The sequence below is a fragment of the Phoenix dactylifera genome, chromosome 8 (genome assembly GCF_009389715.1).
Source record: "Phoenix dactylifera cultivar Barhee BC4 chromosome 8, palm_55x_up_171113_PBpolish2nd_filt_p, whole genome shotgun sequence".
Taxonomy (NCBI): Eukaryota; Viridiplantae; Streptophyta; class Magnoliopsida; order Arecales; family Arecaceae; genus Phoenix; species Phoenix dactylifera.
In genome coordinates, this window is record NC_052399.1 from 19,469,389 (window position 1) to 19,484,782 (window position 15,394).

General features: G+C 40.2%; 2 protein-coding genes across 5 annotated transcripts in view; one reads left to right on the forward strand and one right to left on the reverse strand.

Moving 5' to 3' along the window:
- The window catches only part of LOC103703018 (probable pre-mRNA-splicing factor ATP-dependent RNA helicase DEAH9), a 37,359-nt gene extending 34,024 nt beyond the window's left edge, over nt 1–3,335 (reverse strand). For all 4 annotated transcript variants that reach the window (XR_003384864.2, XM_008785709.3, XM_026802970.2 and 1 more), the window contains exons 1-5: nt 3,149–3,335; nt 2,880–3,024; nt 1,682–1,756; nt 897–986; nt 572–651 (exon numbers count right to left, since the gene is read on the reverse strand). Coding sequence is in view for 3 of the 4 variants with exons in the window: in XM_008785709.3 (XP_008783931.2) it covers nt 572–651; nt 897–986; nt 1,682–1,756; nt 2,880–3,024; nt 3,149–3,252 (494 nt within the window). In the remaining variant the exon portion in view is untranslated. The remainder of the gene's footprint in view (nt 1–571; nt 652–896; nt 987–1,681; nt 1,757–2,879; nt 3,025–3,148) is intronic.
- Nucleotides 3,336–12,804: 9,469 nt separating this feature from the next.
- LOC103703019 (basic leucine zipper 61) lies at nt 12,805–15,051 on the forward strand. The gene is made up of 4 exons (XM_008785712.4): nt 12,805–13,725; nt 13,833–13,923; nt 14,041–14,167; nt 14,396–15,051. The coding sequence occupies exons 1-4, from the start codon at nt 13,196–13,198 to the stop codon at nt 14,566–14,568; spliced, it is 921 nt and encodes a 306-aa protein (XP_008783934.1). The 5' UTR covers nt 12,805–13,195; the 3' UTR covers nt 14,569–15,051.
- The last annotated feature ends 343 nt before the right edge of the window (nt 15,052–15,394 follow it).

The following is a 15,394-nucleotide window of genomic DNA, read 5'->3' on the forward strand; positions in this document are numbered from 1 at the left end:
AGCAACGTTAAAGATGCCCATAGCATTATGTCATCAGTCAGTACCTTCAAGATCTGTGCAATTTTTTTTTTTTTTTTGGGGGGGGGGGGGGGGAGGGAAAACTTATGGTGCAGTAACAAGAGCCAAACTGTTGTGTGAATCATAATGTTAGTCTACAAAAAATGTCTACACTGGTGATTACAATATGAAGCACACACTGATGCTACATGTTAGACAATGTTCATTTGTAAAGATCGAGTTGCAATAATTCAGGAAAATCTGGAGCTAGACTGATTGAGAATGCATCCAAATGAGGGCATCATCGTAAGAAGGTGGCCCGCGTTCATATTAACAGAAAGAAAATAGCATTAAGTGTATTTGTTTACTCTTTTTTATATTAAAAAAAAAAAAAAGACAGCATGTGCATTTTTTATGAAATCTATGGTAAAGAAGAATACATAAAGCCACCATGATAGTTGGGATAAGTTTTGTTTAACAGAGGTAAGTGAGAAAGAATCAGAACAATAAATTTCTCTCTTAACTAAATATATATGAGAAAGGAAAGCATCCTTATTTGAATGGTAACAAATACCTGTACTTGATCAGCAGAGGATCATCCATCATTTCTCTAAGCAAGACCCCATCAGTTAGAAATTTGATCTTGGTTACATTCTGTAACAATACACATGGAGAGAGAGGGGGGGAGGGCGAGAGAGAGAGAGAGAGAGAGAGAGAGAGAGAGCAATAAATCAGTTAATTGCCACCTAATCTAGGAGAAAACTTGTCACTCAACCATATCCAAATGAACTAGAAAGCTAATAACCTTGTGTCCATGTCCATTTGAAAAGGTCTATAAAAAATTTTAGATGCTGCCGTATTTTAAGCAATATTTAGCTACAGAGAACGCTAAGTCATACCGGTTTTGTTTGATCCTCAAAACGAATAGTATACCCAACCTCTTCTCCAAGTTTGACACCCATCTCTTCAGCTACCCGTGAGGCAACGGACTGTAAAAACACATCAAAGAATTATTAGTTTATGGTACAAAAAAGAATCTCCATGAAATACGACCAGTCAACCTATGCTATAACATCAAGTATCTGTAATGTCTTGTTAATGAAATATTGGTTTTAATTCTAATTACTGAGAGTTTGGTGATCGAAGGGTCAATAACATGCACTAGGTTCCACAAAATGAAGCCTTCATGGAGTATCTTGCAGGTCTTATGGTGCAAAAGAAAATAAAGTATCACAAATAGAGCATCTACAATCTTTTCGAGCTCTCAGATACTTATTTGAGGCATCTTTTATATAATAAAGAACAGTCATCTGTCAAATAATACAAAACAAAAAAAGCAGGCAAAAATTCCTACAGAGCAAAAAATAGAGTACAAGCAGTGACCCAACAAAGAAAGCATGCTTCTCTATACTCTAACAAATTATCAAAACCAAATAATCTGACAAATTTATAGTTACAACATTGGAGAGGCTGAAAAACATGATGCTACATACTTAAGACAAAAGATGAATTTCAGCAATATAGCACTCCCAGCAGCCAGCAGAGAAAACATTATTTCTTTAGGTACTAATAGTTGCGTGTAGAAGTTCTTCGAATGTATATGTTGAAAATGCAGAACATCAATATGAGATTACTGAACGTAAGTAATAGAACAGTGGGTCAGAAACATGGTTATAACAGTCACCTGAACAGCCAATCGTCTTGGCTGGGTACAAGCTATAACTCGACCACCTTCAGCCCAACCTGCCTCTTTAAGATACTGAGAAAAGAAGTGCACATAAAATTTAGCAGGATTAGTCTTTAAAGGTATACTTTACTGATCTGAAAACACCGCACACCCGCCTATATCTCAAAGGCTTAAATTTTCTTTTCATGGCAGAAAGAAAACAAAGTTACACTAATGAATAATATTCACAAAATAGTAAATGAGATTCAAGCATTGCATCTTGTTACACTTGAATATATTAAAAATGAATAAAATTGTCGAAATAATTATAAAAAAGGGATTAAAATTTCCTCTAGGAAATGCAAACCATAAAAGCACATTATTGAAAAGGCATTTAAACAGTAAATACCAATAAACTATGAATGATGATAATAATTAAATTAACAATCTTAATGAAAAAAGAAAGAAAAAAGAAAACATGAAAAAAGATCAACTAGTAATGAGTAGAACTCTACATCCCGCTCCAAGCTTTAATATACATCCATAGCACTGATTTGGAACAATTATTTCTCACCTTGTATAATATCTCACTCGCATCACATAAAAATTATTTCATATTACTCCCATTCTAACAAAAGTCTTTAGGGTTACAATCTCCAATTTCATCCAACGACCTCCACTTGCTACCTATTCATCCCATGGCATGCATAAAGCACGCCCTACGCATCAGCCAGCAAGTACCTTTAAATCATAAGGAATTTCAAGGAAAAAATACAGTGAGATTGAAGAAAAAAAAGTATTAGTTAGCTGGCACTGGATACGCCTATGCATCAACAGAAGCATGGAACACAAAAAAGAAATTAAGATACCCTTGCCCCATTGCAAGAACGATTTCAAGGGAACTACAATTTCTTGAAGAAGATATCAGAAGCATCGAGCACAAAAAAGAAATTGAAGTGCCTATTCTGCTTCAAAAAGGTTTCAAGATCACTCCAAGAACCCAATTCTTGAATAGGGTAGCGAGAAGCATTGGACATGAAAACAAAAAAGCCCTACTCTATTTAAAGTAATATCTCAAGAAAAAAAACCAAGAACTTAATTCCTAAATATCATAGCAAAAGCATTGAGGGTAAAAAGGAATTGAAAACCCAAAGATTTCAAGAAAACTCCAAATAACCCAATTCTTGAGCAGAGTATTGAGGATTAAGATGCGAACTTGTGGTATCTGGGTGGTCTTTCCGCTTCCCGTCTCTCCAACGATTATGGTTGTGGCGTGATTCTCTACCAAATAAAGAATTGCGGTCCGATATTTATACACCGGAAGCCTCTGCCGCTGCCTCTCCAGACTTGAATGCCCGAACCTATTCGATCCAAGAATAGCTCACGCATTAAGGTTGCGAGGGGAACAGAAGCCATGCGGGGAGGAAAGAAAGGATTGAGAAGAAAAACGATCGAAAAGGAACATAGAAGAGCAAAAGAGAATACCCAGAGGAGGAGGGAGGAGAGGAAAGGAAGAGCACTCCGCCTTCTTCATCGTCGACGAGAACCGTCCGAGGCCTCTCGGAGCCTGGCTTCCAGTACTTGGACATCGCCGCTCTCCAATCTATCACGGTGCTTCGTGGGGCGGACAACTGAAATGTTTCGGGAGAACGAGGACGCGTCGACGCTCCCGGGTTGCCCATTAGGAAGCTTTTCTGGCCTAAAAAAAGAATTTTTTTGGATAAAAAATATTTTTTTAGATAAAAATAATATTTAGTAAAAAATTTTAAAATTATTTTAGTTTTTTAAAAAAAATAATTTTTTAACAGATTTTCTACTTCATACCGTCCTACTTCCAACAACTCTATTTTCAACAGTTTTACTGTTGGCAGCTCTTCCAGATAGGGCCTAAATCCGGATGCCCACACCAACATTCTGAGAGCAGGTTCAAATTTCTAGCCCGATTTGAACCAGATCAAGCCTGGTCTTTCGGTCCGAGTTTATGCGGACAGACCTTGCCATCAGGTATAGGAAGAGATGAGATAGAAGATGAGAAAAATTGGGCTCCTTGTTGGGTCACAGACAGGTTTAATTAGTATAGTTAAATGATTTTATTATAAATATTTTTAAGTAATCAAGTAAAACTATTCGACCTCTCTCCGCCCAGGCTGTTGCTAATTAAGAAAAAAAAAAACTTTTTTATGATCCTAAAAGTATCCCATGTTATTGACGTTTTATTCTTTGCTTAAAAATTGTTTGGACAAATAAAGTTGAATGAAGCTGAAAAAGGTGGATTTCATTTGGATTTCTTCAAAGATCAAAAACATGGGCATTGATTCTATAGTACGAATCATTATGAGGAAATTTTCTCTTTCGTATGTCACCCTTTTATGAGACTTTTTGGCACTTCGCATAAGATGTAGATGTAAATTTGCACTCTTTTGTAAGTTTCCTCCATCAAGATGAGTAGTTTATTTTTGATAGTATCTTCAGAGGTTTGCACTCTTTTTAGCTACTTTTTGTGAGTTTGTCATTAACAAATATAATGTCCAATGGGAAAGTACTATCTTGGTCCAGAAACTTTGAGAGGCCACCAGAGTGACCTTGTTTCAAATTAAAGGTGTTTGAATTGTATGCTTAAGAGATCATCTATTGGACATGCATCAAGGATTATGCCAACATTTTTGTCAAGGAGTCATTAGCCCCTAATAATACAAGCAGGCACTGAAATTTGAGCATGATTCATCTGCATGATATTTTTACCCGGATAACTTATTTAATTTAATGTTGTATAACTTTCCCAGAGGAGTAATTTATCTGGCTTAGAGATTTAAGTATTACCATGATTTCACATATCAGTTTCAAAGCAGGCAAGAGTCTTTAGACTTTTTACTAAAAATGAAGTCTATCATGCTCCTAGGCAAAATTACCTTTTGAAGTTCTAGCATGTCTATCACAGACTTAATTTTTTTGTGTCTCGATCAAAATTATCGTTTGTCCCAGTTTACGAATCTCTTCATGATTAAAGATTTGTTCTTCCACAATAATACCTTTCATATCAAATCTGTGAGACTGGCAATCTGCTCACACTTACATTACTGCCTGAAAGCAGCTTCCAGAGAAAACTAACAATCTGTAAGACATGTCTAAGGTGCAGCTGATTCTGAAGTTGTGTTGGTTTGAAAAATTGTGGTCTTGTGGCTCCTTCATTCTCATATTTTATTCACTTTCTGGGTGCTTTGGTAACTGGCCACATCATACGGTTCCTTTAGTTCTGAGAATTCTGGCAAGTGCTATTGACAGCAAAATGAGCATATATCAGGCTTCTTTTTGTTGTCAGCTTGTTCATCATTTTTGTCCTTGAGTCATGCAATCAATACATATTGCCATCCAATAGGGGAATCTGTTTTTCTAGAAGAGTAATTTGTAATTGAAATAAACCCCCAGTTATCTTAGAGTATATGAGCTGCTGATATTTTGCAGGAATCTGATTCCATTGTTTTGGATGCAAAAACCCTCAGTGCAAAGCCTTGCATTGCCTGCACATATCTTAATTTTTCTTTTTCCTTTTCCTTTTTGTCTTTTGAGCAATGCATTGGCAATTTGCCAGTAGCAAGGTTTGAACCTTGGACCTCCTCCAGGGGCAATTTGCTCAGCTAATAGCCTATGGCTATGTCATGATTTGGTAGTCCTTTTGCAAATGAAGAATCCTCCTTTGGGATACACAATATATTGTAGCATCTATGCTCAGATTTCCCAGTGCTATGTAGTGCTTGTGTTTTTACTGCTGCTCTTATATAAGTGCATTGTGAGGCTCCCCAGAAGATTCTTAGCTACATTTTATCCTTTTTCTCCAGAATCTAAAGGATCTCCAGAATAAGCATGGTTTTTATGCGGTGGTGCCTGTGCTGCATGCATGATTGTCCACTATAGCAAGCGATGTTCTTTGGGCCGAGTGGAGGATTATGTGCACTGAACGGGCCCCCACTATGTGGCACTAAAACTGCATGAGCACAGGGAGGGCCCCCACTATGTGGGACTAAAACTGCGTGAGCACAGGGAGAGCCACCAGGTTTCTGTTTCGGAAAACGCACTTATCCAGAATATTGTCTGTTTGCCTCAGCAAGATTTTTTTAATCTTTATCATGGTTAAATGTTAACTTAAGCTTCGTTTGGGATAAAGTAATCTTGCAATCCCAACGACATGCAAGTATGTCTCAGATTAAATGTCTTTAGTTCCTTTCTAATGTTCTTTAGGAAGTGCTAAGGGTCAACGTGAACCAGATTGATAATGTTTTTAAAAACTGTGATAATGGAATGGTAAGAGCAGTATTGTATCGTTCTTGTAGAAAATTGGTATCCTACAGAGTGTGTCGATATTGGGACAGTCTCATACTATGTGTCCCATACTATGTGTCAGTACTTGGTACCGTGCTGGCTTTTCAAAAGTTGGTACGCCCTGTTTTACTAGTTTTGTGAACTTTGGATCCAGTTACCTACCCTATCCTTGAGGGCCAACTTCAACTAAATATAATCCATACCTTTTTACCCAAGTGGCAAGGGTGATACCATCTAAACTAGTTGATGGTGTATTTGTGTAATATAACATACTCTTACTCTCTCTCTCCTCCTAAAAGTGGCATTATCTTTCGAAGTTAATAGAATCGTTTACATGCAAAAGTTAATCGAACATCAGCCAATTATGGTAAATGGTCAAAAATATAAGGTTGATTAAGACTTAGTTAATCATTTGTGCTCGGCACTTAAAAGAAACTTGTTTGACCACTTATCATTTATATAAGAGACCATACTGAGTAGTTAATTTTAGAAATAACTTTGTAAAAGAAGTTATCGTGATAATTATTCATGCAGGAAACCATTGATAACCACCAAAGAGTGTGTTACTAAGACAAGAAACCGCCCAAAAAAAAAGGTAATTATGGCTGAAAACAACTAAAAATCTATATCATACAAAGAGAGATTGCTTCATTCACTCTTTCCCACTTTAAACACATGGACAGATGGCTACCTTGACACTAGATAAGGCTTTTATGTCTCTCATATTTGCTACAATGGGTATCAAGATGATTCTGTGTCCATGAATGCTCCAAAGTTCTCCAACATGATGTCCCATTCCATTTTGAAGGAGATAGATGGAGGTCAAGAAGATTCCACAATTCCATAATCTAGAATGATGGCTGATAGAAGGAAAAATGGATCGTGCAGCCCATAACTAAAAAGCCGTCCAGTTTTGGCCCAATAAACACCAATGATGAATGACTGAATCTTCACTTCATCTCGGAGGCAGCTCATCCTCGGAACTCCGCCTTAATGTCCACCAACTCCAGACATTCGCCGACTCCCCCGACCAAGTTCGGGGTACCTCCAGACAAACGCCGACCCGTCTCGACCAAGTTCGGGACGCCAACCCCAACGATACACAACATAGGCTCCGATCCTCGAGCTCGGAGCACTCCCTCGAGTACACTTCGGAATCCGGAAAACCGAGCCACTCCCAATCTCCACCAAGCCGACCTCACCAAACACATGACGCGACTACTTAACGAGTTCGGCCTCGCCAACAACTACATCCACATGTGGGCCTACGCCCACCTATATGGCCGTACTCCACCACACTGCCATATCGTGTCTCCATAATCGGCCAACAGCAGTCAGACGGCATCTTGATTACTCCGACCATACCCTTGCTGTGACTGTCAACGCCCTATCGTTCTTAAGAACAGGCTGTACTGTACATCACCAGCCTACCTGAGCTGCACGTCATCCGGCTCAGAGCCATATCTCCTCATAATGGGGACTGATAGTACCTCCGTCATCTAGGCCACTCCACTGAGGCTATAAATAGCTCGGTCAGGTAATTCCTAAGGGACTTTTTGGTTGGACCAAATTTACCCACTCTAACTTGATCATCGAAGGGCCCTCACCGGGAGCACCATTAAGGCTTTGTGCAGGACCGCGGCCGTCGCACAGGAGGTGGATCCCGTCTTCCCCTTTCCAGCACCAGCGGCTCTCTCGGCTCTACCGGCGTGGTCACCCTCGGGCCAAATTTGAACCACAACAATGGCCATTCCAATTTGGAGAACAATTATCGGTGTACTCAAGTATATACTTTTTTTAAGTACTCTTTACCATTGTTTCTATGTTCGTTGTTACTACCCGTTCTTTGCAAAATTTGCGTTTCTTTAGAAATTTGAAGTCCTTTTATGGAAGCACTGCTTCCATTAATCGATCATATTTATCTGATCGACCTAATCAATGTGGCATGCCTGTGACCCTCGATCCACAGATTTGTGTTTTTCAGGAAATAAGAAGAACAAAATACCTTTTAAATGTCTTTCCATGTTATATGTGTCAGATGTTGCCAGCTGTGGAATGTTGGCCCTCTGTATCTCTGGCCGGACAAGTAATAAGAGAAACAAAGAGCCCAACTCAAATGTTAGAGGGTAGTTCTATATTATGTCAGAAGACTTCCTCTTTAAGAAATTTACAGAATGATTCCTATGAAATTTATTAGGTTAGTTGATCATGAGCATGTATTAAATCAGAGCTATTTTCCTGGGCGATTTCCTGCAAGACCTTGTTATCCTCCCAGCAGATTTCTTGCCAGAACCACTTAGCTCTTATGTCTTTGAACCCCATTCCTCTTGAATTTGTTTTTATTCATGAAGTCTGCTTCCCTTTATTCTTTAATGCTGAAGGTAGACTTGTTCGTTCACAGTCATTGTTTAATTGTTAGACAAAAAACTTATGCAATGAACAAGGTCACATGCCAAACTTGGTACTTCAAGATCTCACCGGTTCTACTTTTAGATTAGATCTGCACACAAGCTGGGAGTTGGTATTTTGGGACCAACCTACTTCTGATGATGCACCAGTTAAGTTTAGATTTCGGACAGCTGGAGCATATGTGGCTTTGGGAATCCACGGGCTACCCCAAATGATATTTGCAATTCCCTCCTTCCGTGGTCCTGAATTGGATCCGCCTCGCTCAGCATCCCTTGTTTAACATTAGTCTGAGATTTGTGTATATATCTTGGCAAATAAGCAGTAGTTTCTGTTCGTTTCACCGTCATAAACTGTAGTGCTCTCTTCACTTAATCATATCTCGACTATGCGTTTATTCTATGCGCCCACTACCATTATTCTAATTTTCGGTGCCTGAAGTTTGAATCGCCCCAAGATTTTGACGTGCCATCCATGATCCAATTTTCTGCCATGTCTTGTTTGGTCGGGTCAGTGGACTCGGGCCTCTTTTTGGCTGAGTGGAAGTGTTCATTTTTTATAAAATTAGATCAAGTTATTTTGGCTCAAGTTGGATCCACCCATCAGCTGTAAGTTGGAGTCTAGGTTGTTAGATCATTTGTGACTTTTGGTGTAACAACTCAGAATTTTATCCAAAAAAACTAGCCAAAATGATATTTTTCTGTGTTTCTTAGTTTTATATAAATATCTAAATCCCAAGATTTCCTCCATGAACAACCGATGCAGAATTAAACACAAACCTGCATGACTTCTCATATGCTCTTCCGTTTAAGTCCTGATGTCCTTATCAGACTAAGGATTTAAATCCATATGAATCTAATCACAAGTATCATGATCGATCTATGGTCAACCTTAATAAGCATGTGCCAAGTGTCTCCTAGTTCACATAACTCAGGATCTCATCTAAGAAAACTAACAGATTTTTTTTTAATTTTTTAGTTCTGTATAATACCTTCCTTCCCGGCGTCATTTGCAGCCCCAAAGACAGTAGGATAAGCCCAACCAAAAAAAAAAAAAAAGAAAAAGAAAAAAGAAAGAAAGAAAAAAGACAGTAGGATAAGCAATGGTTACGGGGCGTGGTTGGGGGATAGCCAAGAGAGCGATGTAACAGTCCGACACCATTCGGGCAAATGCGAGGGGACCGCCAACAAATTCTAACATCAGGATTACATGTGATTGTCAAGCTCATGTGGCTGGCGTCTGGGCGAGCCGGTCACCGGCAGCTTGAAGAGGAATGGCCGCTCTCGTGTACGTCTTTTTGCACCATCCCACATGCAGTGCCTCTTTCTCTGTGCGCGTATGCTCCTTTCCTCTCCATACTCCTCTCGGAGTTTTTTTAGGATCAAAGGATACGAGGGATCTTGATACCATGCTCCACTTTTTAAGCATTGCTTGGCGCTTGTTTCGGCCTTATCCTGATCTACACAAAAATCTTGCCCGCAAATAGTGAACATGCATGTGGAAAAGCAGAGAGAGCTGGAGGGAGATGCTTCGATCTATTTTATGCGACGGAATTAGAATTTGAGTGTCAGTTTTCTGTACGGAATGATGGGACTCGTAACTAAGGGCTCGTTTGGTTTGTGGAAAATATTTTTTCTTATAGGAAATATAATTTTTGAAAAACAAATTCTTAGAAAGAGAATACCTGGAAAATATTTTTAGCATGTTTGTTTGACCATGAAAAAGTGACAGATTTTCAGAGTGCTTATGTTTGGTTGACCATCTACTTTTCTGAAAAAGTTATATATAATTTCTATTATATCTTTAATAAAAATTGTCTTTAATGCTTCTTTAATGCTGAATGGTTTTTTTGGGAAAACATAAAAATGTAACGATTTCCAATTTATGGAAAAGTAACTTTTTCATGTTTTTCATGAAAAAGACTTTTCCATGAAATATGAGAATCATATTTTCATGGGAATACAACTTTTCCGTCTTTTTTTTTTGAAAACTCAAACCAAACAAGAGGCATCTCATTACTTTTCTGTTGGCCATACTTTTTTCTCTTCTTTTTTCACGAACTAAACGAGCCCTCAGCGTATCAAGATGCGGCTCAAGAGTCACATCACCATTAAAATTAGCAAATTTCTCAATGACTACCTTCTCACGATCCTTGGTAGACCTAGTGAATCCCTCCAAAGATTGCTCCGAGGTGTCATGGAGGTCGACCTCGAGTACGCTTCCGGTTTACTGCTGCCGGTAGGATAAAGGCGGCCATGGTGCATTCCAGATCACAGTAAGCGATGGCTTCCAGCGTGCGGTTCCCATGGTTTTCTGAACTTACCATTCTGGCGGCTCTGGTAGTCTACCGTCTGTCAGCTAATTTGTTAATTTAAATAAATGTTCTTAATTCCAATACAAACAAGTCGGCAGAACTATTATAGTACATATTTTCCAGTTACGATAAATATTCCCCTATCCAAAATACTAAACACAATTACAAGTGCTCAGTTTACTGCGCAATTACCATCAAACAACACAATAAATATTCTATTTCTGGTTAACCTTCAACATCTCTTATTCTTAATTCTCCGAGTAGGAGACTAACCCAAAGCTGTCAACTAATCGGAGCAAGTTACAAGAGGTCATTAAAAACGAAAGAAATTTAATAAAAACCGAAAGAAACAAAGAAGTGAGATGGGAAAGAAATGAGACATGAGGCAAGCATGAGAGAGAGAGAGAGAGAGAGAGAGCTAGGTCTGGGGACAAAGCTAGGATGGCAGGCTCCCACCGCACATGGCCAGGCATCATTTAAATACGCAGTCCACTTCGCTTCTCCTTTTGGGAAAGCTCCTTGCTTGCCAATCATTTTTCATAGGGACAGGGATGACGATGGATCGGATATGGATGGGTCGGCAATACCCATATACATTCCGCAATTAAAAACTCCATATTTTTATCCGCCCTGTACCCACCTCAGATCAAATCAGATCGGATAAAGTTGATGTTAGGGGGCAGATAAATAAAATAAATTGAGTCGTATTGGATCGGATCGGATTAGATAAAAAAATTTATTATTTAAATATTTTATAATAATTGTAACCTTGGAACGAAAAATTTAGGTTAAAGCTATATCAGGTGGGATTCAAAAAAAAAAAAAAAAGGACATATCATTATCCGCATCCAACACGAACCCACTTCGATTATTTTATCTAGAACCTATATTCATCTCGGAGTTTTAAATGAATCAGATAAACCTATCCACATTTAAATTGGGTCGGACCAGATATCTAGTGGGTCAGCTATAATTGCCATTTCCTAATTTGTTGGAACTCCCATCACCCATCCATCCTAATCACCGATACCTATGTACCACCACACTTAACTTTATCTTAATTTCTTAAATATAAAGAAGTATCAATTTGTATTGGTATTATATGTCCACCTAAATGACATCAAAAAAAATCTTGACATGGCCGTAGGCAATGCTGAGCTCAGACCTGCATGCATGGGAGGATATTATCTATGCGAGGCGTATCTTGAGTGCGGACAGCAAATTATTTGAGGGAGATTCGGCATCTGTGATTATATGAATTCGAAATCAGAGATGCATTGTTGGTGGTAAATCGCTGCTCCATGACGTTTTCAGACTTTTGAAAAAGTGCAATTCGTATAAGGTGATGCATGTCTACAGGGAGGCGAACGGTACTACCGACTGGATTGTCTCATATGCAGCATACCACTTTGATGGTTTCATTTGAGATAGTTACGCGTCGGTGCCTCAGCCTCTACGTTGTCTCATTTTTTCTGATTTTATTGGCCATATTTACATCTGATCATTGTGAAACGCCGTTGTACCAAAAAATTTTATTATCTCAACATATATAAGTCAATAAAATATAATATAAATATATAAACCAATATTTTTTTAATATTTTTGATTATTAATTTTAAAAAATAATATCTAAATATAAATGATAATTTTAGAGTTAGGCCGACTAATCAAGTTTTTGCAATACCAAATATGATCTAGAAAATTTTAATTAATTTTATTTTTTCACCGCTCTTATTAATTGAGATGAACGAGATATCAAATCATCAATGGAGTTTTTAAATTTTATTTTGTTCGATAAAACCTATCCTACAAAGGGTTACTCCTTACTCAATTTTTTTTTAAAAAAATTATAAATTATTTATGATAAAATAAAAATGTAAAATTTTTGAGTAGTCTACAATATACCCAATATTTCAGAATTTAAAGCCTTATCTTTTGAAAGCTTACAAAATTATGATAAAATAGTTTCATAAATACAGGCCTGTCCTCCGTAGGCCGAAGATCCAAAATCCGCGGTCATGTCAGCACGTGGTCGCTGATTCCGCCAGTTAATTAAACTGCTCCTGCGACTTTCCTGCATAACCGTTAAAGCCCCAACTCCCACCTTTTCCCCTCTTTTCCTCTCACCAGTCCCCACCCCCCCAATCTCTCTCTGCATCTCTACAGCTGTTGCTAGCTGTCCCCCTCTCCCCCTTGCATGTGATCCCGCTCCTCTCCCTCCAATACCTCCCTCCCTTCGCCCCGTTAACGGAAAGCATCCATTCCACGGCACTCACACCACCGAGAACGGAGAGGGGGTCAGAGCAACGGGAAGGGAGATAGCATGCCAATTTCTAGAGAAATTTGGCAGTTTCGGCCCCGTACTCCAACTGTCTGTCTCCCATTGTCCTGGAATACGGCGGTCTGGGCGCTGCGCAATTCACCGTTTTCTTTCAATCTAGCATTGGTTATTTGAGTTGCTCGGATCAGGCTGTGTAATTCCAAGAATCCGAGAAATGGCCCAATTGCCTCCCAAGATCCCTGCTCTATCTACCGAGTGGCCCAATTGTGGCTACCAGAAGTCCCCCTCCATGGGCACATTCTTCCCGTCCGCGGCTCCCTCTCCCGGCGCCCAGCCCTCCTGGGTGGACGAGTTCCTGGACTTCTCGGCCGCCAAGCGCGGCGCCCACCGCAGGACGGTGAGCGATTCGGTCACCTTCCTCGAGGCCCCGGCGGAGAGCGGCGTCGATGACCGCATGGTCCATGAGTTCGACCGCCTCGATGACTACCAGCTGCTATCCATGTTCTCCGACGACATGCTCCAGTTGTCGTCGTCGTCGGCCGCGGCGGCACCCGTCTCGTCGTCGAACACGTCGACGCCGTCCGATCACAACAGCAACAGCGGCGAGAAGACGGGGGAGCTGCGGCAGCGGAATGAGGCAGAGGAGGCGCAGAGTACGTGCAAGGTGGATCCTCAGCCCACACCGGCAGCCACGCATCAGCCTGCAGAGCCGGAGCAAATAATTGATCCCAAGAGGGTCAAAAGGTGAGCTCCGACCATTCTGAAACCACGACAACGCAGCATAAATAACTATTCCTTACGTTAAATTCACCTCGAAGATCTATCTCTTAATTCTGGTCGGATTCGATCAGGATCCTGGCGAATAGGCAATCGGCGCAGAGATCCCGAGTTAGGAAGCTGCAGTACATCTCCGAGCTCGAACGCACTGTAACAGCATTGCAGGTACTTCGAGCTTCAAACTTCGTTCCGGTGTTCAAATTCAAGGTTCGGTTCCTTAGTCAGCTTAGCTATATATGAATTGTTTATGACCCATCCTTTTCTCTGGTGCCCAAAATGAAGACCGAGGTATCGGCATTGTCACCGCGAGTCGCATTCCTCGATCACCAGCGCTCCCTTCTCACCGTGGGCAACAGCCATCTCAAGCAGCGAATTGCTGCCCTTGCGCAGGATAAGATCTTTAAGGATGGTGGGTGCTCAAGAGTTCTATGATTAAATTAAGCTTCAATTTTGTTGGTATAATAATGCGGTAAACTAGTAGTTACATTGTATGAGATTGAGACCTCACATATCTAGACATGAACTGAGGGGGGCAAAAGGAATAATGAGTTGAGCACACTAACCGAAATAGCGAAAAATTGGCTCTCTTGTCGGAATAATTTGAGATGAACGTGTTTATGGGTTTTCTATGTTGCAGCTCATCGAGAGGCATTGAAGAAGGAGTTAGAGAGGCTGAGGCAAGTCTACCACCAGCAGAGCCTCCACAAGATGGGTGCTCCCACCTCCGACGCCGTCGTCCCCGCCGACAACAAGCTCCTTAGCATGGACGGAGCCACCGGCCGCGCCCACCCACATGACGGTTCCCCTTAGAAGCCCTCGTGAACTGCAGGTCCCGGTCTTCCATGGGAGACGGCACCAATGGTGGACGATTAGCAGCCGTCGTTTCTTTGTTGGGGGTGGAGGTGATGATTATATTTACCAACTTCGGAGGCTGCGATCATCATGGCGATGGTGGATGTTGTACTGTTCATGTAATTAGATTGTATTTATTTTTAATTTATTTCGTAATTGGGGTGAAGGTGGTGGGGAATCAGATGCATGAAAGGGTTCGACGTCGGGGTTCTCTGCGGACCACCACCATGGAGCAATGGAAGGAGAGAATTGGGGAGCTTATCCTTTTTTTTTTTGGTTAAATGAGCTTATCCTTTTAAGATCCGCTCGTGCTTTGAACAATCGAGAGACATTTCAGTGATCTTACTCAAAAGCTGTCCTTCATTTCATATTAATATCTATCGATATTTGATTGGAGGTTCGATCTGCCGTTAAGGATTTGACCTTCCTGAATTGTATAAATTGCATGCTTTAACATGATTCAAGCAAAACTAATGCTCTCAGATGTTAGCAAATTTTGTTTTACAATTCATGCTTCATCCAATTCTCTACAGTCTATCTAATAATCGCCATCGTCCGCATGTTATGCAGCAGCCATGATTGAATGGGCCCTACAAGCTGTAGCCTTTTCATGTATGTGCAGCTGTTATGATTGAGAGACTGGGCCCCTCTAGTTTGATCTGGAACTAGAGAGGATGTTGACTCATTAAAATGGTGATAAAAGAGGGTTGAGTGATATGCATGTTGTAGCAGTGATCAAGAAGAAAGGATTTTATGAACTCTACTAGATGCATTTCAATTTTTT

What these genes read in the sequence shown, in the direction of transcription:
- LOC103703019 (XM_008785712.4), top strand. Translation starts at nt 13,196, where the DNA reads ATGGCCCAATTGCCTCCCAAGATCCCTGCTCTATCTACCGAGTGGCCC. An exon ending in GCACTGTAACAGCATTGCAG is followed by an intron (nt 13,924 to 14,040) that starts GTACTTCGAGCT and finishes CCCAAAATGAAG; the next exon opens with ACCGAGGTATCGGCATTGTC. An exon ending in GGATAAGATCTTTAAGGATG is followed by an intron (nt 14,168 to 14,395) that starts GTGGGTGCTCAA and finishes TCTATGTTGCAG; the next exon opens with CTCATCGAGAGGCATTGAAG.